The sequence below is a fragment of the Lagenorhynchus albirostris genome, chromosome 7 (assembly GCF_949774975.1).
Source record: "Lagenorhynchus albirostris chromosome 7, mLagAlb1.1, whole genome shotgun sequence".
Classification (NCBI taxonomy): domain Eukaryota; kingdom Metazoa; phylum Chordata; class Mammalia; order Artiodactyla; family Delphinidae; genus Lagenorhynchus; species Lagenorhynchus albirostris.
The window spans coordinates 33,882,157-33,909,188 of NC_083101.1; the positions used below are offsets into that span (position 1 = coordinate 33,882,157).

General features: G+C 43.0%; 1 protein-coding gene across 2 annotated transcripts; it reads right to left on the reverse strand.

Moving 5' to 3' along the window:
* ANP32B (acidic nuclear phosphoprotein 32 family member B) lies at positions 1 to 27,032 on the reverse strand. Of its 2 annotated transcripts, XM_060154775.1 has the most exons (7): positions 26,739 to 27,032; positions 14,880 to 15,029; positions 11,566 to 11,688; positions 5,994 to 6,183; positions 2,762 to 2,886; positions 1,663 to 1,738; positions 1 to 452 (listed from the first exon to the last, which is right to left on the reverse strand). In XM_060154775.1, the coding sequence occupies exons 1-7, from the start codon at positions 26,790 to 26,792 to the stop codon at positions 385 to 387; spliced, it is 786 nt and encodes a 261-aa protein (XP_060010758.1). In that variant the 5' UTR covers positions 26,793 to 27,032; the 3' UTR covers positions 1 to 384. The 2 variants fall into 2 exon arrangements, 1 of the variants encoding a protein (XP_060010758.1); XR_009541541.1 differs by lacking the exons at positions 1 to 452; positions 1,663 to 1,738; positions 2,762 to 2,886; ... (1 more) ...; positions 11,566 to 11,688; positions 26,739 to 27,032 and adding an exon at positions 25,229 to 26,148 and having other exon boundaries at positions 14,889 to 15,029.

Sequence of the window (27,032 nt, forward strand, 5' to 3'; positions counted from 1 at the left end):
CAAAATGTTAAGATTTTATTTACAAAGCTTCTTTGTTGTACAGAAAGTAAAAATGCTGTTACAATCTCAGTGTAACTGGCAGCCACGGACCGTTGACTCACCAATCATAGCTATCCACACTACAGCAAGAGTCTTACACGAAAACCTAACAATGCTTACAATTTTGTTGGGGTGAAGTCCCCAAGCTTGGTGGTGGATTTCCAAGAGGGACTAAATGGAGGAAGGCGGAATGTCACAGGAACTATTCTTTGGCTCTTTGGGTGGGTGGGTGTCCTGGGGTTTGTATCACAGCTACTTTTTTTTTTTTTTTTAAACAGCTACCAAATCCGTGTGAGCAGTCCAACCAATACTGAACAGTTCTTTTTTTGCAGGTTATTTGGGGTCTTAATCATCTTCTCCTTCATCATCTGTTTCTCTCTTCCTCTTTTCACCTTTCCCGCTTTCTTCCTCTTCTGTACAATAATAAAAATTCATTTTGAGACAACTGGAAAGGCATTTACTTTGCCTAATTATTGCTAACAGAGGTAACAACAATGCATTTTTTAAGGGTTGGGAGATAAAAAATGATGTAAGCTTGATCAAATCAACAGGTTGTTAATTAAGAAGTTTTAATTCTAAGAAGCATAAACAGTAGCCACGGAACCAAGAAGGGTAAAATGCACAGCAGCACCTCAAATCACAGCAAAGTTAACTCAGTTTTCTCAAGTTAAGTTGCTGTCTAACCAAATGTTTATTTTTCTTACACTTGTTGGTCACCAAAATCAGACATTAGCAGTTATTAAAATAAATAGCAAGGACTCTGGAGCTCCTTAAGCCTATTTCCTCATTTGTAAAATGGGGACAATGGCACTGACTCCATAGGGTTATTCTGAGGATTAAATGAAATAGCACAAGTATTTAGCCTAGAACATGGCAAGACTCAAACTGTTGCAAGTTTACATTAACTAAAAAGAGATTTCTCAGACTCCTTAAGTATTTGAGACACAGAGACCTACACGTCGTTCTGTCTTTTCAACTAGTAAAAACTCACTGCTACTTTAATGAAATTAGCTAAATCTGCACTAAATTGTGTTCCAAAAAGCTCCCTGAAGGCAGAGACCAGGTCCTAATCATTGCTGTATCCAAAGTAATTTTAGTCCTGTGACTTGCACAGAGAGAAGATGCTGCTGAGAAAGTATGAACCAACAGAAAGCACAGCAACCAACCCAGTACTCTGAAACTTACACAAGCGTTAGAATCTACTTTCTAATAAATAGATGTTTCACTGGTTTTGGTTGTGGTGGGGAAAGGAGTAACACCAATAAAAACTAGAAAGGTGCTATTTATCTACCCTGCAAAGATTACAATCCAATTAAGATTTTTTTTTAATGAAAAAATTCCAAACACAGAAATCTCATGCCTAACAGCAACACAAACGATGGGGTCTAAAAACACATGTGGGGACTGAGGCCGGGGCCGCCCATCCTCATACAGGCACTACTAACTGCTGTAGAGCAGGTGGGTGAACCAGTACACACACACTAATGGGGCTTTACAAGTGCTTCTGAAGACCACCAGGGCCAAAGGCATTTTATTTTCTTCTCAGTGATTTCAAATTCTAAATTAACAGACATTTCCCTTGATCTTTAACTGAGAGGGACCAAAGTGCATGCAGTAACCCACCTTCATCCTCATCCTCATCTTCATCCTCATCGTCTTCATCTTCATCAACTTCTCCATCATGTCCAAATTCTTCTTCCTAAAGAATGGTAAATAGCATATCATTATTAGATTAATTCTGCCAAGTTAAGAAGTACGAAGAGAAACAAGAACTGTCAATTAAATTTAACAGCTCATTCAAAGAGAAAACTGTAATGTTACTTTTATCTACTTTAATATAGTGAGAACTGCTGGATTTTCTTAAATTAATGAGCTTAATTAAAAATTTTCTTTAAAAATTGCTTTTCAGAAGTAAGCATTAATTAAAGACATCTTTAATTAGTATACAACTTACGATGGGTAACTCCAGAAATAATTTTAAAAACTTCAAAGCATGTTTGGACAAAGACTTCCATATTCCCTTTCCTATAAAAAGCTTCTTTCAGAAACTTAATTTCATTAGACACCTCTGAGATTATACAAATGCTCAGCCTTACGTTTGTACTACAAAAGAACACTTTTTTTTTTTTTTGATGATGTCTAATTTTCTTGGCCTGTATTCACAAGTCCCCTTTAGGGTCAAAGTCACTCCTTTCTCCTATCCTTCTATGGTATTCAGCTCCTCAGAGATAACTGTTATTACTGCCTGTCCCATAAATTAGACTACCTGCCTCTTTCAGAGCAGGACCACATTTTTCTTCAACTTTTCATCCTCAACTCTTTAACACAGCAGGTACATAATGCATTTACTGCATTAAGCTGGATATACAAGAAGTTCAGACGTGGTAAACATACCCTTCACTTCAGTACAACAAAGGGGAGGACATCCCATCAGTTCTCAATGTTTCCAGTTTCCTCACCGTACTGAATGAATACTCAACTTGCTGCTGCCTCCCAAAGTTAAAGGGTCAAAACTTACTCTGCAGAGCCAAGCACTGCCTAGTTAGCATTCAGCAAGTATTCTATTTAGTATTTACTAAAAGGGGGACAAGAGCTAAATTAATCAGATTGCCATTAGTCTATTTACAAGCATACTAATTTCTTCAGAAGACTTTTCTTTTTTAAACAATCCACTTTTATTTCAATTACAAATGGGAAGCAGGGCAACAAGAGGTGCACTGACCTCCCCACTGACTTCATCTTCATCCTCCTCCCCTTCTACATCTTCGTCTTCATCTTCATCCTCTTCATCATCAAACTCTTCTTCCTCACCATCCTCATCCTCCTCCTTGTCCTCATCTTCTCCTTCTGAAAACCGTCCAAAAGGAATACATCAAATACCCTGTGTGTCTCACAAGGTACACCTACTCAGGTGGTGGGGAGCTTTGGGTTGGTCCACAGGACAAATGCTGGGCCACACCAATGTCAGGGAAAACCACGAACCACAGTCACCTCCTTTCTTGCAAGTTGCTGAGGCTCAGTCCCTTTGACCTGAGCCCCATAAAATCCAGAGGCCAGGAGTCCTGGCGGACCAAGTGTACACTACAACACTTACCGATGAAATGATACAATGCCTAGGATTTGCTTCAAAATAAGGAAGGGGAGAAGTGGGTGGGAGTGTGTGTGTCTGTAAAATAATATCAGGCGTGAACAGACCACAGCTGAAACTCAGTAATGGAAACATGAAAGTTAAAGTTAGTTTTACTGTTATTTCTACCTTTGTCTATGTCTGAAATTCTCCATAGTAAAAAGTCACACACACACACAAAAAACAAAAAAGACCCACCAACTTCCTCTGGGGTAAGGGTACCAGCACAAACCAGCTGTGCAAATCAGGAACCTGGGAAACACCCATAATAACCCCATAACGGGGATGGGGGTGGGGGCAGTGGTGGTAGCCAGGCAGGCTGAAAGGCACCTGTGTCCTGTGTTTCTACTCCATTTGGTGCAGGCCTCTCATCAACTAGTTCTTACCTCTCCAGGTCCTGGAGCTCGCTGTGCTCTCTCCTGCCTCCGGACCCCACATGCTCTTCCCTTTCTTTTCTGTGTGGCTAACACTGGCTCAACCTTTGAGTCTCAGTTAAACATCACTTCCTCAGGCCAACTTGCCAGACCCCCAGTCTCAGCTCCTATGCTCTCACACACCTGGTGCTTCTCCATTACCACACACTTTGCTCACTTGTGATTAGTTATTTAGTTATGATTACTTAACATTTCTCTTCTTAGTAGACAGTAAGCTCCAAGGGACAGGAACCATGTTTGTTTTTTCTTAAAACTATTTTTAGTCTAGTTTATAGATAGTTTTAAAAGCCTGGCACATAGGAAATTCTCAAATACTTGTTGCCTGACTGATGTTGCTCTCAAGAACTGCCTTCCACTCTCCAAGGAATTTTCTTTACAGGCTCCTCCACATGGGTGGCTGCTCAACCCATTTAAGGTGGACTTAAATATGGACAACCAGACTGGTTTTTAAGAAAAACTGAGAACAAGCAATGAAGGGACTAAGTGATGTAAACATTTGGAACAAGATGAAACATCCTATTCAGCGTCCACTTTACCATCTAACATCCCATCTCTTTTTGCCTTGTCTCAAACCTGCTGCAAAACAAAACTGTAAAATGCTTCCAGAGTACTACCCCACTAACTGCAACCAAGGTGCCTGATGATGTTCTCCACTTTTCTTAACCATTCCTGTCTTATAAACTTTCATCTTTAAAGATATTTAAAATAATACTTTAAATACAGTAATGCTGCAAATTCTAGCAACATCAGGAATTCTCGGAGAATAAGTTTTCTTCATGCTGATTGATGTGATCACTCATAGCTCTGCTTCCTCTAAGCCACTCAGGTGAGAAACCTTTTATCCTAAGAGTGACTCAGAGTAAACAAGTCACTGTGCAAGGAAAGCACAAGCTAATCAGGAGGGATAGTTTGGGTAGAAAATATACAAAGATTCTTTAAGATAACAGGATGGGGCTTCCCTGGTGGCGCAGTGGTTGGGAGTCTGCCTGCTGATGCAGGGGATACGGGTTCATGCCCGGGTCTGGGAGGATCCCACATGCTGCGAAGCGCCTGGGCCCGTGAGCCATGGGCGCTGAGCCTGCGTGTCCGGAGCCTGTGCTCCGCAACGGGAGAGGCCACAACAGTGAGAGGCCCGCGTACCGCCAAAAAAAAAAAAAAAAAAAAAAAAAGATAACAGGATGTAAAAAACCTTGATCAAATGTCAAAAATAGGGGCTTCCCTGGTGGCGCAGTGGTTAAGAATTTGCCTGCCAACACAGGGCACAAGGGTTCAAGGCCTGGTCCGGGAAGATCCCACATGCCGCGGAGCAGCTGAGCCTGCGTGCCTAGAGCCCGTGCTCCGCAACGAGGGAGGCCACCGCAATGCGAGGCCCGCGCTCCACGGCGAAGAGTGGCCCCCACTCGCCTCAACTAGAGAGAGCCCACGCGCAGCAACGAAGACCCAATGCAGCCAAAAATAAATAAATTTATATATTAAAAAAAGTCAAAAATAAAAAGTATATTCTAATTCCATGTTATAGCTGGAAATTATTTCCTTTATTAATGAAAAATGGAATCCAACACATAGTGCTTTCAAATCATTACCTTTTAAAACTCTATAGTCATATATCAAAGCAGGAAAGATATTTATATTTGAATGTAAAAAACATGTACCAAGTGCTAGGCCCTGTGAATAAAGAGATAAGAAGATAATCATAGGGACTGCCCTGGTGGTCCAGTGGTTAAGAACCCGCCTTCCAATGTGGGGGACGAGGGTTCGATCCCTGATCGGGGAACTAAGATCCCACGCGACGCGGGACAACTAAGCCACAGCTAGAGAGCTGGCATGCCACAATGAAAGATCCTGCGTGCCACAACTAAGACCTGATGCGGCTAAATAAATTAATTTAAAAAAAAAAGAAGGTAATCATAGCATAGTTGGAAGGGACAAGACTAGCAGAGTGACAAGTGCTACGAAAGAGCTAAGCGAGGGGATGCTCTGGCACATACAAGGACCTAGGTCTCCAGCATCATAAAATGCTTCCTGGAAGTGCTGACAAAGCTGAGTTGGTAAGGATAAGCTGGCATTAGCCAAGAAAGGGAAACAGCTAGGAGAAAGGCAGGAGACCTGAGGCAATGGTCCTTTTAGTAAACCATAAACCACAAGTACTTCAAAAAATGGACTGAAGCAGTCTATGATCTCTAGGCTCCAAATTCAAGACTAATTAGCTAACAAACCATTTTCTATTTTGATCATTTGAAGATTTCAATGCCCTAAGAGTTTCAAATTTAACAGAACGCCTACATGCATGGATATAAATTATTTTTCTCAATAGCAAGAGCATTCAGTGGCCTAATCAGGACCTTTGGAAAGCAGAGATTAAGTTCACTGCACGTTGCTTTGTGCCCACTCACCTTCATCGTCCTCTTCTTCATCCACACCATCCACCTCGGCATCTGAGTCAGGGGCTTCACGATCCTCTCGGTCATAGCCATCCAGGTAGGTCAGCTGGGGAAGGAGCTTGAAGACACTCTCTCGGTAGTCATTCAGGTTCGTAACCTCACAGTTAAACAGATCCAGGCTTTTCAGACATTCCAACTTTTTCTGAGGAAAAGGATCAAGAAACATACCTACTAAACCAAAGGAACATAAGCAACAAAACCCATCTCCTAAAGAGGTAAAATTCTAGGCTCTGAATTCAATTAGCTGCTACCTACTCAGCCTTGTACATAGGAAAACATTTCAAGTCCTTTGCAACCTTTATATTAGGTCACTAGATTTTTAATTAGTCCTTCCCTTCTACCTCTATCCTCTCAGAGAACTGTTTTCTTTTGGCAGTATGAACAGTCTTAAGAAATATGAATTTGAAATATTTATTAAAACTGGACCTTTTTACAATATGAGACAAAACAGAGACTTCAACAAATTTGGTTCAAAACTAGGTTTTAATGTTTGAGTAATCAAATGACCAATAAGAACTTGCTGGGTTATCAAGCAGTCAGTCTTCAGTGCTCTGGGGTGGTAGAATAGGAAGGGAAAAAAAATTTTCAATGAAATCAATCAACATCAAGATCCTTGACGTTTCTACTTGGGGACACAGATGGGAAACACTCGAGAACAGAACCTAGTAAAGCACAAAGTGTGGTGATGCAGATATTTTTTGGGAAGACAGGAGTCAGTGCAAGCTGGGGGAAAAGAAGGGGGACTCAGAGTTGAAACTTCACAAGTAGAGAAACTTTACACTCTTTTCTTCTTTTTTAATTTTGGGGGAAAAGATTGCCACTATTACCAGAACTTTCTGAAGTAAAATTCTTCTGATTTTACCATACCTTGAAGTTTTGTTGTAATACCTTTGTTTGAAACCTCCGTTTCATCTATCTAAAACAGTTAAGATCTAAAAACTTGGCCCAAGAAGTTTTCTGAGCAGCCAAAGCGAATAGGAAAATGTCCACGTATTCTACTCAGATCTTCATTTGTTATTACATCAGTGTACTAGTATTTCAATACCAGGTCTATTAAGTTTTGATTAAGGGTGAATTAAGAGATTGGGAGGGCAGAGTTAGTATTACAGGCAAGTAAGGAGACAGCAACAGAAAGTGACAATAGACCCTCATGGGGAGCAGAAGAGGGGGCAAACCGATAAACAGTAAACACAAAATGTGAAGTACTGTGAGGCCTGGTGCCTTTTAAAATAGGGGCTTGGGGGGCATACGGATATACGGCTTCATAAATTTAACTTTTAATGGTTCTGAGTCAAGAGAAAAGTTTGCCATTCTCTAAAAAATTACTGAGAGGATCTCTGTATGAAGCAAGTTGTAAAAAAATAAACGTTGATGTTTAAAGACTTCGATGCTTTATTGGGAAATCTATTTCAACATTCACAAGGACCTGGGAAGAAACAAAGATGGAACAAAACCTTGTCTGCAGGACTTGAGGTATCTGTGTAGTTCTTGGGAGTTACAAAATCATTTGAAAATCTGTGCTCTAAAGCAGGCCTTGGCAAATGACAGCTGGCTGGCCCACTCCGGCCTGCCTCCCGTAGTTGTAAACCAAGTTTTACTGGAACACAGCCACACTCACTTGTTTATGTATTATGTATGGCTTCTTTTATGCTACAATGGCAAAGTGGAGTAGTTGTGACAGAGACTGCATGGCCTACAAAGCCTAGAAGATCTATTATCTGGTCCTTTAGAGGAAGGGGTTGATGATCCCTGCACTCACAAATCTTCGTCTTCCTGATCAAAGAGGTTCCCACACTGGTTTTATTCTCACTGAACAGCCCTTGGGAACATGGAGCCAAGCATGGAACACAGAACAGTGTTACAGCAACAGACAAATGTACTCCTCAAAACACCAAGGTACAGTGATCCAAGAGTTTTGTGGATCCAATAATGTGCTTATGTAAGTCAGTACACTGAGGTCTTAAGAAAGCTGTCCCCAGCCCTTCTGATCATAGGGAGAACTGCTTTTCTGTCATGTAGCTTTCAGATTAGGTTCCCTACTGGACAGCCCCTGACCCCCAGAAGCCCAGGTATGACTTCTTGACAAAGAGGAAAAAAAATGCTGAAATACCACCCCAGACAACTGTAGAACTCTTTTCTCTTCACAGAAAGGTTGACTCTATACCAGCTAAGATAGAACCATGAATATATTTAGGCAGCTTTCCCAGAGGCTCAGTATAAATTCTTCACTCAAAGGAATGAGCCATTTACTGTTCAACATTATTTCCTAGGAATGGATGTGCAAAAATACATACAACTCCAGATCTTTAATGCTCAAAAGTGCCCCAAGCCCGTTTTCTAATTCTATCAACTAGCCTAGTACACAGGGCCTCCAAGGCTTTCCTGTTTCTGCAACTCTGAATCTGTGACATTTTTTGCTACTTCTTCAGAAAGGACCCATTATGAATAATTCGGACATGCCAAACAGTATGCTAGAAAACAAAGTGAAAGCAAATAACAAAATCCCCAATAACTGTAGGACTCTAGAATTGTTTAAAGCAGTAAAATTGTGCTTTAAGGCCCAAAATACACTACACACAGATTATTCAGGATCCCAATGTAATGTGTAAATACTGCTTAAAAAACAAAAAACAAAAAAAAACCCCCACAACTCTACCATTTCAGAAATTTGGCCTAAAACTAATAGGCTAGCCATAATAAACATTAAACATTTTATTAACAATAATTTTGCTTGCCTTCTTAGAATTTAGAAGGGCTTTGGGGGATGGTTTGGATGGCCCAGGTCTCTTAAAAAAGGTGTCCAAGGAAGTTTGAATTGATGCCTTCTTTGTCTCTCGATTAATGTCCCTGTAGTAAGCAGAGGCATTCACAATCATTGCATTGACTGTAAGAACTGGGCTCAACGTAGACGGAGTTCAAAATGTATGTGGTTGATGAGGATGAGGATGGTGTTTTCCCCACTGAAGAATACTTTCAGAAGTCAAAATGGACCCAACATTTCCCCCCTTCACCTTCTCCTACAGTTTTATTTATCCTGAAGTTATAACGTCAGGAGACCCACCTAGCGCCCCCAGGAATCTGAATAGAAAGTTCAGGAGAATGGCAGCTCAGCCTTTCCCAGACAGCCCTGGGTGTGTGGCACTGTGGCTCTGTCAACTCCCTAGCCAAGTGTGTGACTCTGGACAAGGGATTCAGCCTCTCCTAAGCCTCAGCTTCCTCATGTGTAAAATGAGGGCCATGCTATTTCTATCCATTTTATAGAAATGTTGAGGATTACTAATGGGATAACATACATAAAGCAACCACTACAGTGTATGGTACATAGCAGATCCTCCAAAAATGGTAAATATTATAATGATAATTTTTCTCATACTTCATTGCCCCAGGGGATTGAGACTTTCATAGCCACCAAAGGGCCCTAATAAATCACTGACCAGGTCAGGAACAACTCCCACACAATGTCTGCTTCTGCTCTGCCTCTGAATGCTAGGACACTGACAAAAGCTTCTGATGAAACATCAAAGAAGACTAAGGCTGCTAGGAGAATTAGGCAATGGCCAGTGATTTAGCATGGAAAGGTACTGCCTGGTGCTCTGTTCTAGAGAGAAGGGGTTCCTGTGCTTACAATGACCCTAAATTGATAGCCTGTCATTAACACAAACAATAAAGGCTTAGAGTGCCCCATGGGACTGGGAGACCATCAGCACTTAATTTAGTGCTCCTTTTGGAACTCCCAGCTTAGGTCAATTTGGGTATGGGATAAATTTATAGGTTAAAAAGAGAAGAACAGGTCCCAAGGGCAGTGGAAAGAAGGATGGACTTGGATTTGAATCCCTACTCGCCATTTATTCTGCAGCTGCTGAGTAATTAAACTTGGTTTCCTCATTTCTAAAAGGAGGACATTCCCTCTTCTTTGCATTACATGAGGATACATGGGCAAATGTTAACATCCTTGAATAAAGCAAACTGCAATAAATGTTTGCTTAAACATTGGAAATGGGGATTGATTTGGAGGAAAACAGAACTAGTGAAAAAGTAGGGAGCCCAAGTATCTGAGTGAACTGGTAACAGAAAAAAGGGGACAAAATTCATGGAGCAAAGGTGAACAACAGGCTCGCAACATTTAATGAGAAATGAGCTAAATGTGGTCTACTTAATGAAACATAAAAACAAAGGGACTCGGTAAACAGTGACTAAATCTATATTGGAACAGACCCTCAATTACTATTAGGAGGGAAAAGACCTTATAGTTTTAGCAGGAAATCCTCTTTATTAAGAGTCATAATTTAACTCTATCTTCTCTTGAAATATCAACAGCACATTCTGTACAAATGATATGAAGTGCAAATATTTTAATATATTGTGATATCAGAAAAGATAGAGATAGCAGAAGGATGCCTTATCCTCTTGGGTTCTGCTGTGCTGGATCCTGAAAGACAGCTCCTATCTGCTGTATAGCCCCTCTCCCAATTAATGTTTGCAAGTTAAGTCAGATGGAAATACTGACTTTATGTACAACAGAAAAAAAAAAAAAAAACCCAGAAAGCTGCCACAAACTTCTTTGGGTGATATGAAACAAGTTTGAGTTCATTAGCCTTATTAAAATAGAATTCTACTTCTATGAATAGAATGTCATATTTAGGGGAAAAAAGTCGTTTAACAATCTTGAATTGTTGAATGGAATAGGAATTTCCAGGTGGCAGCCAAAGAGAACAGGCTGTGGGGCTACCCCTACCCTGCATTAATCCCTGCCTCCAGAAGCTCTTTTCTGGTCACTACAAGTTCCACTAGACTGGACCCCCATTAACACAGCTTCCCAACTTACAAAGCAAAGTAAGTGCATTACCTTATTTTATTCTCAGAACTCCTAAGTGAGGTAAGTTAGGCAGGGATTATTATCCTTCCTGCTTCATAAATGAGGAAACTGAGGCCCAGAGAGAAGAAGCAATTTGCCCAAGGTCACACAGCAAGTCTATAACCCAACTGGCATTTAACTTTCCATAGCTTATCCCAGTATGTAAGACTGAGGAGAATCTGGGGGTTCCCATGCAAAACTTTAGGCAACAGTGATCCAGCTACAACACAAGATCATGAATTAGAAGACCTAAAACTCAGTGGAGCTGCCCTTGGCCTGTTCCATCTACAGATCAGATATGTCACCCAATATAAACAGCCTTTTCTGTAAAAGTATAATATAGAACAGTCTGGCCAGTCTGGGGAAACAATTTTAAGATAAATGTTTAAGGCTATAGTTAATATATGACATTTAAAAAGGACAAAAAAGAAAAGAATTCCCCGTTGAAGGAAGCTACCACAATAATAAGGGAGGGAGAGCAAAGTCACAGGAACACGTATAACTAAAGAGGCCCTGATTCTTTAAAACTGGACTCTTTCTATAAGAAGTACTATAAAAAACCACCATTTTCTCAGTCAATTATTATTTCCAATTATTTCCCTCACAATAAAGAAATATGAAAATGAAAATGACCAATAAGTCCTGGTTTTCAAATTCTTGATTACTTACCAAAGGTTCCAGGGTGCTGATATCTTTCAGTTTATTTCCACTTAAGTTTAGATGTGTAAGATTTGGAAGTTTTTCTGCTAACATATCCAGACCTCCAAAGATTCTATTGTCACTGAGCTCAAGCTGTTAAGAGAAAATGCACACAGCACACAAATACACACAGAGAAACACATATCATTGAAGTGTTATAAATAATGAATACAGTTCTCAAACACCAAGATCAAATGATCTCTATTTTTTATTAGGGCAGGTGTGTTCATTTTGTTTGATTAAACCCAAATAAGTAGTTTGCAGATCCCAGGAACACTTCTGGGAAGGAGAGACATGTAAGGATTAGAAGAGTTGTATTTTCTTAACCAGCTGCTAATTATAAGTTTGCTGGCCCCTAACATCAGCAAATACATTTTCTAACCTAAAAAGTGGGTCAAAGCAAATGAGAATTCTTTGAGAAGTTGTAATACTCTATACCTGCCAGGAAGGGTAAATGGTCTGTGCATTCTAAGCAGCTATTCTGTGTGCCAAGCAAAGCTCACAATGCCCACTTGAAACCTAATCTGGTTCTGTTCAGTGTTGGCTCGCCATGGAGTTCTACATCTGGAAGCCACCAGGGGATGTTGCTCTGAAGGCTACAGTAATGGTACAAGCCCTTAAAGAAGCTCCATGACTTTGGAAAAAGGGACTGGGGCAACGGCTTCGAAAGGGCTGACGAAACCAACTCCCCAGAGGACACTTCTTACACAAACCTGGCACTAGCCTTTTTAAGAACCCACTCTAATTTCTTAGCTGCAGGTCAAGTAGCACAGCAAGTGGTATGCCAATGAAGGAACGAGCCTTCACCAAGGAATATTGGACTCTTAGAGTGAAAGAAATTGGAGCCTGGAAAAATAAGATGGTTGAGAGCATCTAATTCAAACTCTTCATTTTGCAGATGAAGAAAACTAAAGCCAGACAGCTAGTTTCAATTCTCTTTTAACTGCCAACAACAATGGTAACTGTATCTAACCCTTACACAGTACTTCAGGCACTGTTCAAAGCACTAGAAATCCATGAACTCATTTGATCTCACAATCACCCTATGGGGTAGGTAGAATTATTACCCCCATTTACAGATGACAAAAATGAACTATGAAGAGACGATATAAGTGCCCATAGATCACACAGCTGTTACATCGGTGAACCTATGATTTGAAGCCAGGCAGGCTAGCTTCAATGTGCTCCCCGCTATGCTATGTACCTAGAACAGCATGACAACTTATGCAATTTAGTCTGGCATGCAATGAAATGAAGGACATGATGCAGAATAGAGGAACTTTTAAAAATTTAAATATTCGTTGAAAGAATGAGTTTAAAAAACAGTAAGTCTGCTGCTTTGGTGTTATTAAGCATTTCAGAAGAGAAAAATGCAACATTTCAATACATTTTTTTCCTTCTGATGGGACAGTCCAGTAAAATATCTAAAATTTCTCTTGGTTGGTTAGAATATCGACACATGTAGTATTCATGTCCTTTCAACATGAGTATCTTAGGGAGTAGAGATAACAAGGCAATCTGCCAAAGCATTTAGTGGCATATTTATTTTGAAATGAAATCAATGTGTAAATTTAGGAAACCTGCGACATTTATACACCAAAATTTCTTTCAGAACCTGTTTCTTGTTAAAAAAAAAAAAAACAATCTGTGCTCTAGGGTAGGAAGAAAATCAGCTGTGAGAACACGCAATGTGCCTTTAAGTTTGGTTTACAGATATCTCTATTCCTCCCTCTCTGACCCTACAAGGTAAGTGATTAATAGGACTTCAGAAGGATTTGATACACTGATACACTGACTTTCTGAATAAGTGTGATAGTACACAGACCATGGTAATTCAGGAAAACGTACCAGGATGCTAGAAAAGCAGAACAGAACACAAAACACACAGTAGGGACCTGCTAGCATCAAGTTTATGTAGATACAGGCTAAAAAGCCATCAGTTTTTTATAGGCTTATCAGAGCTTCCAATGTCACAATAAACTATGCAAACATAAAAGGATTACACTTGAACCTCTAAAGGAAATGACTGTCAGAAAAAAGAAAAAAAATTTACAAATTTAAACATAACAGAATTCTTTCTGACAGGAGGGTTGCCCTGAAACTTATGAGGACTTCCTGAGCATTTATTACCTAAAAAAGGCAAATAAATAAAAAGCACTTCTGGATTTTAATTCACGTACTTAACCAAAAAACAAGTCCCTCTCAGAATTCAAGCAAGCAAGTTACAGGAACAGCCTACTTGTCCTTTGCCTCAATTTGATTTGTTTTCTATGTGTATCTTTTTTAGATGAAGGTTCAACTTAAACTCCCTAATAAAGAGATTAGGTAAACAGTGGAGAATTCTGCAACACTGCCATGACCACAAACATTTTCGTATGTAATGGAAAAGATACTGGATTAGCAAACAGGAAGACATGGGTTCTAGCTTTGGTTCCAGTACTAACCACTTCTGTGGGTGGCTTTAGGCAAATTACTGTACCTTTCTGTATTTTCTGGGTCTACTGCTGTGCCTGTAAAACAAGGCTAGAAGATCTAAGTTTCTTCCAGTTCTGACATTCTGGGGCTTTGTGACAGGGCAACGTGCAAGGACATGAAAAAAACATTTTTCTTGAGGTTTTTTTGTTTGTTGTTTTTTTTTGGGGGGGTTGTTAGGGGGGATAGCGATTGGTTTATAATTAGACCAATAAAGCCCTAACAATGGGCCGTCAACTAGGATAGGGAAGTACAGCAGTTTTGTTAAAATGAACTCTTGCAGTCAATCACAACACATTTTAAACTTCCTAGTCATTAAGAATTACATAATGGGTTTGAAATAACATAGACTACAAATTTGAAAGGTCTATACTTCAATTCTCCCTTAACATAAAACACGGAGAATGGGAGGCACCTGTGGTTCTTAAACCAGAGCATACTAAGAACAATGAGTTAACATCATAGCAACAGATTCATAACAAGTAATAAATTATTCACAAAGTAATTATTCTTCATAACTACTATTTATTCAGCACCCAACATGTATTATTTCCAAACATCACAGCAATTCTGCAAGGTCAGGTGGTATTACAAGTTTACAGATGAGGAAACTGAGTCTTAGAGAAATTAAGTAACCTGAGGAAGATTTACCCATCAGGGAAATGTTAGAGCTGGAATTCAATCCCAGATCTGCCCAGTTCCAAAGGCCATATGCTTTCTGCTACACTAAACGCTTCCTTACAGATAGAATCATATATTTTTCCCTTCCGCAGGATGGTTCTCTCTTCTACTGTTAAAGAAAAAGCACTTACCTTTTTCAATTTAGGTAGTTTGGGGAGATTTGAAACTGAAATCAAGCCTACATTTATTAAACTGAGGAACTCTAAGTTCACAAATTCAGCTGTTAGGCCCTCAATTTTCCCATCATTTGATTTGCAATTGTCCAGGACAAGTTCTCGAACCTGTGGGTGACAAAGTGGGGAAGAAAAGCTTTAAAAAACATGCAGAAAACAATGCAAAAACTCCAATCATAAATACCCACCAAACCACCCACATATAGTGGCAGCCTCAACTTAGACCTAGGTCACAGTTATAAATAAATGAAAAATGATTAAGCCTTTAGTAACAATATTCTAATAGATATCAAGGGTGGAATGTCACACCATGATACAAATAAAGATTTAAACCCTTTATTTTCCAGAGACAGAAACTACAGTTCTTACAAGGTAAGTGAAGAAATGATACCCCCCTTATTCCTTTTCCCAAGTCTCTTCCGCAAGGGGCAGCTTTAACTACAAATGTGGAGTGAAGATACCCCACCACAACCCCTTGCAACCTCTTTAGGCTGAGTCCACAACCCCTACAACCCCTTTAGGCTGAGTCTTCCTCAAGGCCCAGGAGACTGACACAAGGAAAAGAGGAAAGCTTCACTTTTCCCATCAAGGTCACTAAGAGATTGTGGCTACAGGTTTCTGGACTATACATTTCTACTTTTGGTCTTATTAATCTTTACTAAGATTATTCTAACACTAGGAAAAGATCAAGATGCAAGAGGCCTTAATTCAAAACAAAGATCATTTTGTGTTACATGTAAGAAAGTATTTTTAGGGGAGAGAACTGTTAGATATTAGGTTCCTTTTTCAGGCAACAAAATCTCCTTATTTGGAGGTCCTGAAATTCAGAATTCAAATCCATCCAAAGGTATCACATCTGAAGACTGTGAATACTGATTATTTAATAAAGTCTACTGTGTGAATATCTACCGTGATAATCCCTACTGCCATTCTTGCTCTGTGGTTGACTCTGAAACTTGCAAGTTTTAAACACATTTTGATAAATTTACACTGATGCAAATTAGTTTTAACTGCCAAAGGCATTCTTGCAGTGAATCTAACACGTTTAATAGCATTAATCAAGCATGTATGAAGAGATGCTGATAGTTCTAAAATGAAAATAGGGGCTAGTAGTATCTTTATTCTCTCATACAAAATCCAAGGATACTACTCTAGCAATTGCTAACATTTATGGAGAATTTACTCATTTTTCTTTGTACCACCATACCCTTCCCTCAGTTACAGAGAAGGAAACTGATTTAGAGTCTGTGACACCCACAACACCACAACTTCTTGCTCGCTTCTTCACTACTTCTCACTACTCTACTTCCTCTTCAGAAGCCTTGCTTTCAGGATGCATACAGGCCCATTATATCTTTTGTTTCTTTCTTCCCTTCCTCCCACTTTTCTCTAGCTACCTCGGACATTCTTTCCTCTTCTGATGAAAATTAGCATATCTGAAAACTTAAGGTAGACTGAGGAGAGCTGGGCTCCAGAGACAGATGCTTAGGGTTGAATTCTGGCTTTGCCACTCACAACCTGTGTGACCTTAGGCAAGTCACTTAACCTATCTGTGCCTCAGTTTCCTCATCTGTGAAGTAGAACTGTTATAGAAAGTAGTGCTTGGGGCATAGTGAATACTGGGAAAGGCTGCAGGAGAATGACAAAGACCTTTGCTATTTACTTTATTCCTATCTGTACTAAGTTTTCTACAAGCATGTATTTCTTTTGTATTAAAAAAAAAAAAGTAGGACTTCCCTTGGTTGCACAGTGGTTGGGAATCCGCCTGCCGACGCAGGGGACACGGGTTCGATCCCTGGTCCGGGAAGATCCCACATGCCACGGAGCAATTAAGCCCATGCACCACAACTACTGAGTCTGTGCTCTAAAGCCTGTGAGCCACAACTACTGAGCCTGCGTGCCACAACTACTGAAGCCCATGCGCCTAGAGCCCGTGCCCCGCAACCAAAGAAGCCACCACAATGGTAAGCCCGCACACTGCAACGAAGAGTAGCCCCCATTGCCGCAACTAGAGAAAGCCCAGGCGCTGCAACAAAGACCCAACACAGCCAAAAATAAATAAATAAAAAATAAATACATTTATTAAAAAGAGTAAAACCAGAAAATCTTTTTTTTTTAAAAAAAAGGTCAACTGTAATCCCCCACCAACCTAAGTAGTATACTGCACTACAAATAAATGTTTCTATTTGATTTGGGGGGTTTTCTATGACTATATCTGACAGAGAATCCAAAAACGTTATACAGAATGACACCAATATGCCAAAAGCCAAGTAAGGAGGAATTTAGATAGCCATTTTGCCTCCCAGCCCACGGGTGTACCTCTTGGACATTTCTCTCAACTGGTAAAATTCTGCTTTAACTAGAGTCATCAAAGAGTTAGAACAAGTCTGCTGAACCAAATAGCCGAATAGGAATCAAGGAGAAATTGGGAGGGAAAAAAAGATGTTAAAGTGGTCCAAATCTGCAAATCTAACTGCTGAGTATGAAAGATGATGGAGAGGAATTGAGGTTCTGGTTTAAAGAAATGGGAACTACGTAGCTGGATGGAAATAGGAAGGAACAGCTTTGGGGATGGGGTCGGGGTAGGGGGGGAGCAGGTATATAATGAATACCACAAATAATACCAAGTTTAAAGTTCTCATGAGAAGTCCAGGTGAAAGCATCCCCAGGCAGCTGGACATGAGGGTCTGGAGTTCATGGGAGTTCTAGTTTTAAGTTCTGATTTGGAAGTCATCAGGGTAGAGACAGCAGTGAAAAGATGGAATTCCTAGGAAGAGAACCAAGGATGGAACCTGGGGGATCCTGCAAAGGTGACTTGAGAAGAATCAGTAGTACCCAAAGGTGAAGCATTAGTTTCAAACACCCAGAAAGGTTTATGAAATAAGGCATAAGAAGTTACTGAGGGGGGGGGGAAAGGATTGAAAAAAATTAGATAACAATACAACTGTCCATCAACAAAGGACTCACTTCCAGGATACAGTGTATGATGAAAAAGGCACAAAATGTATAAAATGTTTTCATTTATGTCACATATCACACATTCACTTTCTTATATTCTTCTCAGGGAGAGAAAGTGACTGGCTGGGGGACTTTTCCATAACCTTATTTAACATTTCTATGATGAGATTAATCTATTAAAAAAAATAAAGGTTAAAAAAAAGGTCACTCCTAGGGACTTCGCTGGTGGTCCAGTGACTAAGGCTCCACGCTCCCAATGCAGGGAGCCCAGGTTCCATCCCTGGTCAGGGAACTAGATCCCCCATGACACAACTAAGACCTAGCGGGGTCAAATAAAGAAATAAATATTAAAAATAAAATAATTTTTTAAAAAGGTCACTGCTAGCCTTGAAATTTCATCAAGCTTCATGATGGCAGGGTCATGTCTATTTTAGTTACCACCATACCTCAGTATGAGAAGGAGCCTTCACAACTGTCAAATGCAGAAAAAGTGGCATTGGGGTTTGTGTCCGGATTGTAGGGGAATGAGCAGATGATGAAACAGGGGAAACCTGGGTATGAAGAGAACCTACTTTCTGATCGTAAGCATAATCACATTAATGCTGCTTAAAGCATATTGCTGTTTGTCACTTAATACTTTGGGTTTTTTTTCCAGTCTTTGTATATTTTAAACACAGCAAGATGAAACAATATTACTTAGCATATTTTAACAATTATAAATATTTTTTAATGGCTAAAGAAATTAAAGTGTATGGATGCACCATAAATTACAATCCTCCCTATTGAACATGTTTCCAAGTTTATTATATATAATGCCATGCTATCTTTTTATGTGAAATTTCTTTTGTAATAAGGATTGTTTCCTCACAATCTATTGCTAGGTGAAAAAAAATATAAACGTTAGAGTCTCTGAGTTTTGAGTTCTTTATTTAAAATGGCAACCAATCCCTCTTAACACTTTTTTGGTCACCTTTCTTGACATATGGAAATTCTAGGTAATTGCATATAGTTATCTTTTTCTTGAGGATACTGTTTTTACCCTAAGTGAGGAAAAAACCAAACACCTCAAAAGAAATGACAAAAAAGCAGACAAGCCATAAAAATATAAATCATCAGTAAACAAAAAAATCATTCAACAACAACAAATTATAAAAGATACATATTTAAAAATGAGATGTTATTCTACTCTTATTGAGGATGGGGCAGCTCTTTCATGGAGAAGAGATGGCTAGGATGGGTACAGGTGCAGGTAAGTTTGTAAGTGGGAGAGTGAGAAGTCAGGGAACGCACACCTGAGACCTTTAATTTTCTCCTTGAGTAGGAGGCAACAGAATGTATTGGGGTGAGTACAGGGAAGGGCTGGGCTGTATGGCTCAGCAGTGAAATCATGTCCCTAGACTTTTCCAGGAAGACTAAGCACGTAGTAAAGAAATGGGCTAACCCCAGAACAAAGTTCCAGAGGCACAGTAAGAAGATGAGCCACAAACAAGCACAGAGCAGAGTGAGAAATTACTGCAGAAAGCAGAGACCAAAGGAGGGTCCACTTAGGGCTGTGCCCAAGGATGACAGGTCTGGAAAGCCTGCCATAAGCAGCATTCTAGCCAGTCTAAAGTTCTAAACAGGACCCTGGTGGAAAGGTGTCTGCTCTCAGGCATTGTGTCAGCAGCACTTGAGATAACTAAGCCTCCCCTCTCCCCCAATTCCTTCTTGAGGGTGAAGGGATCCAGACTGCCTTACAAAGGAAGGTACATGGGGTGGGGGACATACAATGCCATGGCATCCCAATCTAGACCCAGAATAAATGGGAGGCTCTAATCAAGAAAAAGCAGCCCTAGTTTTTCCTCCTTATGTCCCAAATCCTCCCAGGAGGGAAGGTTGGGCAGGCACTTGTACATTTGTGGGCACAACTCAGGGAGCTATTTGATCCAAGGCAGACTTACCAGGCTTTCTGATTGAAGAGAGATGACTTAACTTTGGGGGCCAAATTCACTCTTCTTCATTCCTCATCTTCCAACTAAACTAGTTTTTTCTCAAACGTTAATTTAAGGTAAACACTTAAGAGCTAAAGACAAAAATCCAAACTGTTTCCTATTCAACTTTTGTTTTTGATAGTTATCAGCAAAGCTGATACTCTAGTTTTTCAATGCAAATTTTGAAATATATTGCAACCAAGTTACAGGGATTGGGGCTAGGAGCCCCATAGGAGATCAAGGAATTTTCCTTTCATCCTCTCCAACTTGCTCTCATTTCCTACTTCCCTAGCTACTCTTTTTAAATTTATTTATTTTTGGCTGCTCTGGGTCTTCATTGCTGCACGCGGGCTTTCTCTAGTTGCGGCAAGCGGGGGCTACTCTTCATTGCGGTGGCTTCTCTTGTTGCGGAGCAGGGCTCTAGGCACATGGGCTTCAGCAGTTGTGGCACGTGGGCTCTAGAGCTTAGGCTCAATAGTTGTGGCACATGGGCTTAGCTGCTCTGTGGCATGTGGGGTCTTCCTGAACCAGGGCTCGAACCCGTGTCTCCTGCATTGGCAGGCAATTCTTAACCACTGCACCACCAGGGAAGCCCCCCTAGCTACTCTTTAAAAAAAAAGAAAATAAATTTTCCATAACTGGTTGAGTGACCTTCCCCAATCATCAATTATAATTGTTATAAGAGGGGAAAAGAAGATACAGAGGATTAAAAATCATTGAGTTATCAATTTTTTGTTAGAAAATACATGATTATTATAGTAAGCGAAATATGTGGAAATATGTCCAAAAATGTAGAAAGTAACTCTTTCTGAGTTAACCAGTCTTCAAACCTTCCACCCTACTATTATTTTAAAATAATGTTTGCAAAATGACAGTAGAATAGAACATTAGCAGTTCTCAAATGTGTTTGGATGGCAGAACTGTTGGTATGAAGGAAGGAAACACTCATACCCTACTGGTGGGGAGAACCATTCTAGAAAGCAATTTGACAGAGATTCACATTACAAAATGTTCATTTCAATACTACTTAAAACAGTAAAAAACCTTCTAACCACCTAATGGGGATGGTTAAATTATGGCCTATGCAGGGCTTCCCTGGTGGCACAGTGGTTGAGAGTCCGCCTGCTAATGCAGGGGACACGGGTTTGTGCCTCGGTCCGGGACATGCCGTGGAGCGGCTGGGCCCGTGAGCCATGGCCGCTGAGCCTGCGCGTCCGGCGCCTGTGCTCTGCAATGGGAGAGGCCACAACAGTGAGAGGCCCGAGTACCGCAAAAAAAAAAAAAAAAAAATTATGACCTATGCAGACGTTAACAATGAGGCTGTAAAATAATAAACTGTGCCAGAGAAAGATAAAGATGTTTACTATATTTTAACATTATATGCATTAATAGCATGATCTGAGTTTAGAAAAAAACATTCTCGTGGACTATACACCAGAATGTCTAGATGGTAGGATGGGTGTGTATGAGATTTCTGAGTTTTTAAATTTTTCATCTATATCTACTATTTTTTTTAGCTTATCTGTATCAAATTTTTCTTCAATGAAGACTGTATTCCTTATACAAGGAAAAGAACCCAATTAGCTGCTATGCAACCAATTAGAATATTCCACGGAGCTCAAAATCACATCACAACAGACAAAACAATAAATGCCAAAAGTTGGGGTAAAGGTTCTTCTCACGTTGTCTTTTTTTTCCTTTTTTTTTTTTTTTTAAGGCTGTACCATGCAGCATGTGGGATCTTAGTTCCCCAGTCAGGGATCAAACCCGTGCCCCATGCATTGGGGCAGTGAAGCGTTAACCACTGGAACGCCAGGGAAGTCCCCTCACGTTATTTATTTTTAAAAGTAATTTTTTTTAGTAAATTGGGACTAAGGAAAAACTACTTTTATTTGTGGGATATGAAATGTCTCAGTCTAGCATACAGCCCACCAGTGTTCCACAGGGGCATTGATTGTAAACCACAGGAACTGCATGACTTTCTGAACTGCAAACCTCTGAACACAAGACTGGAACAGAGCTAACATCAAGGCTAGATACCCCTAGATTCATAGTTAATGAGGTGCTCGTATCAGTGGCATGTTTGGCATAATAGAAAGATCAGGGCCTCACATAAAGAACACATATTTTCTCAAATTCTGGAATATATCTAAATTACAAATTTAGATATAGATAATATCTATATCTCGCTACTGCATGTCTCTTCTCACATCTGACAACACCACCAATTTCTGTGGTATACATGGTATGTTCTAGTACTATACAATTTCCTCTCAGTGAAATAACTGACAACACCAATAATGTTTTGTATAAAGTATTTCCTATCCTTGCCTATATTTAAAAACAGTGATCACTGTTCTTTTTGAAGATTATTTTAAAATGCCATCTTAAGCCATTTTTTCCACTATGAGAACAAACCTCTGATATAAAGAGGTGCTTTAGACTAAGAAAAAACTTAATTATTATAGTTCTTTATAAGTCACCCCCTTAGGGAAATGAGCATACCGGATTATAACAGGTGAAATGGAACCTATTATCTTGGTCTGTCTCATGTACTTTGGCTAAAGAACACAAGAAGTAAAGTGTTACCAGGGTCTTCTTCAAACCCCCAAATAAAATAAAAACAAAAAAGCCACACTCACAATAAAAGTCCATCTGGGGATTTCCCTGGTGGTTCAGTGGTTAAGAATCCACCTGCCAATGTAGAGGACACGGGTTCGAGCCCTGGTCCAGGAAGATCCCACATGGCGCGGAGCAACTAAGCCCGTGCACCACAACTACTGAGCCCGTGTGCCACAACTACTGAAGGCCGTGTGCCTAGAGCCCGTGCTCCACAACAAGAGAAGCCACCGCAATGAGAAGCCCGCGCACCGCAACGAAGAGTAGCCCTCGCTCGCTGCAACTAGAGAAAGCCCGCGTGCAGCAACGAAAACCCAACACAGCCAAAAATAAATAAATTTATTAAAAAAAATTCCATTGAAGAAAAAAAAGCCCATCTGGTCTTTAAACAAAAACACTGATGATCAAGCCTCCACTTACCCTCCTCAAACAGTCTTAAAGCTCACTTGATGACATCAAGGTCAACCAAGGAATACACTGTGCTGTGCATTTAAGAGCCTCCTGTCATTATACCAATACATTCAATAAAGACAGGGTTCTTCTTCTTTCCCCAAATAACAAGAGTCTGCAGGATTCCAGAGGTCAAGGCTACTCTTTAACAGTTGGCTCCACAACATATGGAGCCATGTGACTAGCTGACTTAGAATCATCTTGGAACTTCTCACTTACCTTAAAGATGATGCTTTTGTGCAAAACATTTTTAAACTCTTATTTTAAAATTTCCTACAGCTTCCCCTCACCCCCCAAAGCCTTCAGTTTAAGGTCAAAGCTTTCCCCTCTTAAGAACCTAACTCCTACTCAGTCTCTCTGTAAGAGTTCCTAGGGGAGCCATTCTTTTTTTTTTTTTTTTTGCGGTACGCAGGCCTCTCACTGTTGTGGCCTCTCCCGTTGAGGAGCACAGGCTCCGGACGCGCAGGCTCAGCGGCCATGGCTCACGGGCCCAGCCACTCTGCGGCATGTCGGATCCTCCTGGACCGGGGCACGAACCCACGTCCCCCGCATCGGCAGGTGGACCCTCAACCACTGCGCCACCAGGGAAGCCCAAGGTGAGCCATTCTTTACCCCACAATCCTGGCTGGCTCCCACGACACTCTCCCAAGGCCCCCTTACTTGCACAGTGCAACGGCACCACCAGGTTCTGAGGCTTCAGGACGGAAGGGGCTGCTCTCTGCGTTGTTCACACTGCTTTTCCAGGCCCTGCCATACTGTTGGTACTCAAATATTTATTTAATAAAACCAGTGGATTACGGACTTCTCTGGTGGCAGTGTGGTTAGAAATTCGCCTGCCAATGCAGGGGACACAGGTGCGAGCCCAGGTCTGGGAAGATCCCACATGCCGCGGAGCAACTAAGCCCATGCGCCACAACTACTGAGCCAGCGAGCCACAACTGCTGAAGCCTGCATGCCTAGAGCCTGTGCTCCACAACGGGAAAGGCCACCACAGCTAGAGGCCTGCACACCGAAACAAAGAGTAGACCCCCCACCCCCGCAAGTAGAGAAAACCCGCGTGCAGCAAGGAAGACCCAACACAGCCAAAAATAAATTAATTTTTAAAAAAGTCAAGGGCTTCCCTGGTGGCGCAGTGGTTGAAAATCTGCCAGCCAAAGCAGGGGACATGGTTTCGAGCCCTGGTCTGGGAAAATCCCATATGCCACGGAGCAACTAGGCCCATGAGCCACAACTACTGAGCCTGCGTGTCTGGAGCCTGTGCTCCACAACAAGAGAGGCCGCGATAGTGAGAGGCCCGCGCACCGTGATGAAGAGTGGCCCCCGCTTGCCGCAACTAGAGAAAGCCCTCGCACAGAAACGAAGACCCAACACAGCCAAAAATAAATAAATAAATTTTTAAAAAAAAGTCAAGATATATATTTTTAAAAAGGTCATATATTAAAAAACAAAAACCAGTGGATTACAGTAGGAGAGTGCAGCCCAATACAGTAGCCACTAGTCACCTGTGGCTTTTGAGTTCCTGATATGTGAATACTGCAACTGACAAACTGACCTTTCAGTATAAGTTAAATAGCCTCACGACTCTAGCCTGTTTTGGGCAAAAGGGCAAGGCTTAAGCTGATTTCTTGAAAAATTAACGGTTGCACATATATATGTTCTTAAAAAGCAATATATTAGTGATTTCATATAAGAACAAATTCCACATACAACTAGCCCAGCTGTACTTCCCAGAAGGAGCAACAGTGCTCTTAGCTGAGTATTTTAAGAGTACTTTATGCACCCTCAAAGAACTCAAATTCCAGATTTTAAGGCACTTTGAAGACCCAATGTGTACTTTTCTTTTGGAAAATTTGGCTAAATCTAATTCCTCCACATTCTCCTCATTTGGAACTACGCAGTAATAATTCAGACGTCTTAAATTAACAACTCCTCAAAATGAGATCACAACTCTACAAGGTTTACAGTATGAAGAAGCTTAACGGTTCAATATACTAGCACGTGGCCGACACAAAATGTCTGACTGATGGACCGAAGGGACCACTGAGGTCAAACCTCAACCTTAAAAACCCAGAGCACCGAGTCGAGACGCCCACCCCCCGAGGTCCTCAGGGACAAACGGGGAGGCTACGAGGTGCAGCGACCCGGCACCTCATTTGTGAAGACCTCAGGAATTCAAAACCTCATGCACACAAGGGAAAGCCGGTTGACGAATTCCCACAAGTTGGCAACTTGTTACCCATAGCTCCCTGACTACACGAAACGCGCCCATCGCCAGCATCGGCTGCCCCAGGGCCAAAAGACGCCACTCACCCGAAGAAGGGGTCTGGCAGAGGCACGGCCTCCCCGCGCTGGGGCCAGGAAACATGGCCCCGCGCCCGGCCACGGGAAGGCGCTCTAGTTCGCGGGGAGGGCCAGGGGAGAAAAGAAAGCCGATTCTTAAACGTCCACCCGCCGCTCACGCAGCCGCGGCGGGCGAGTGCCGGCCTGGGTCGGCGGCCCTGGAGCACGTGCGAGGACTGAGGCCGCCCGGCCCGCGAGCCCAGCCGAGGCCCGTCCGTGCCCCCGACGTTCGACCAGGGCGGAGGCGGTCGCCTGGCGTTGCCCTTTTAAGAAGGGGGGAGGGAGACGGCAGCGCGCCCAAGAGATGAGTCGGCGGCGGCCGCAGCGCGCGGCTCCAGCCAGAGCGAGCCAAGCCCTGGCGAGGCGGGCACCATACAAGCCGCAGGCTCGGCCCGGGGAGCGGCGGCCCACAGCCACCGCCAGTGCGGACGGGCAGGGCCCGGCTGGCCGAGCCAGCAGGCCGGCTCACGCGGCGGAGGGAGACGAGAGCTCGCCAACATGGCGCTGTGTCGGCCTGTGGCGCGCCCCGGCTGACGCGAGGAGCCGCCGCCGCCCGCCCACACCGAGGGGCCAGCCTCTCAGGCAGGGGCCCCAGGGCTCCGCTGCGGCGGCACGGGGGAAGGAAGAAGCCGCCTACGCCACACCGGCGGCCCCGGGCTGAGCAAGGCCCGCCCTGGGAGGCCGGGACTGGGGAAGGCCCGGGGGGCAAAAAGGGAGCGAGAGAAATGCCGGAGAAAGTTTTATTTTTAGGCTTGAAAAATGGCGGGAACCGCATCCTTTTTTCAAACTTGGCCTGGGGAGGGGCGGCGGTTGCGCCACCGACGCCGCCCGAGCTCGCCCCTCCCCCGCTCCGCGCGCGCCAAGCCATGCCCGCTCAAGCCCCCCAGCGCCCAAGGGGACCTCCCGTCCCCCTCAGAGGCCAAGAACCCCCTATTCGCCCCTCGGCCCCTGCCCTAGCCGGGCCGGCGCCAACCGCGAGGCCTGGCCGGAGGAGCCCCCCCACCCCGCCCAAGCCCCTTCCCCGGCCGGCCCGGGGCGCGCGGAGCACGGCCTGGCCCGCAATGGGCCCAGCCCCGGCTGGCCGCGCGGCTCCTCGGCAGGCCGGGCCTCCGCCCGGCCGCGCGTCCCGGGAGGCTGCAAACATGGCTCCCAGCGTTACACAACCCCCTCCTCCCTCCCTTGCCGCCGGCCACACGCACACGCGCTCCTCCGGGAAAGGACCCCGGCGGGTGAGGAGCTCAAAGTTTGCTTTCCCCACCCCACCGCCTTCCCCGGACGGCCACGGGGGCCCGTGGGCGCCAAAGAGTTAATCCCCGCGCGCTCGCTCCCCCCTCCGCGCTCGCCCGCCTTCCCAGTCCGAGCCCGCGAGCTGCGCTCTTCCCCGCGCCGGGCCGGCGAACCCGCGGTCGGGGCCCCGCAGGTGGCCACCATTACATGCAAGTCATCGGGGGAGAGGGCGCCCGAAGGGGGCTCTGCTTACAGCTGCCGGGGTCCGGTTCCTCAGCTCCAGGTGGATCCTCCTCTTCATGTCCATGTTTCTCTCTTCCCCCCTCTCCAAACTTAACTTTCCGCGGCGGTGGCGGAGGGGGGAGAGGCGTCCCAGCCTGCGCAGCGAGGGCCGTGAGAAGGGGTCTGCTAGTAGCAGAGGCCGGCGGCGCGGTCCCGGGCGGTGGGCGGCGTGCGGGCAGGCGAGCGGAGCCCCCGGAGCCAAGTTACTCACGGGAGCGGAGAGAAACCATGGAGGGAAAAGGGGGCTGGAGCGCAGCGCTGTTCT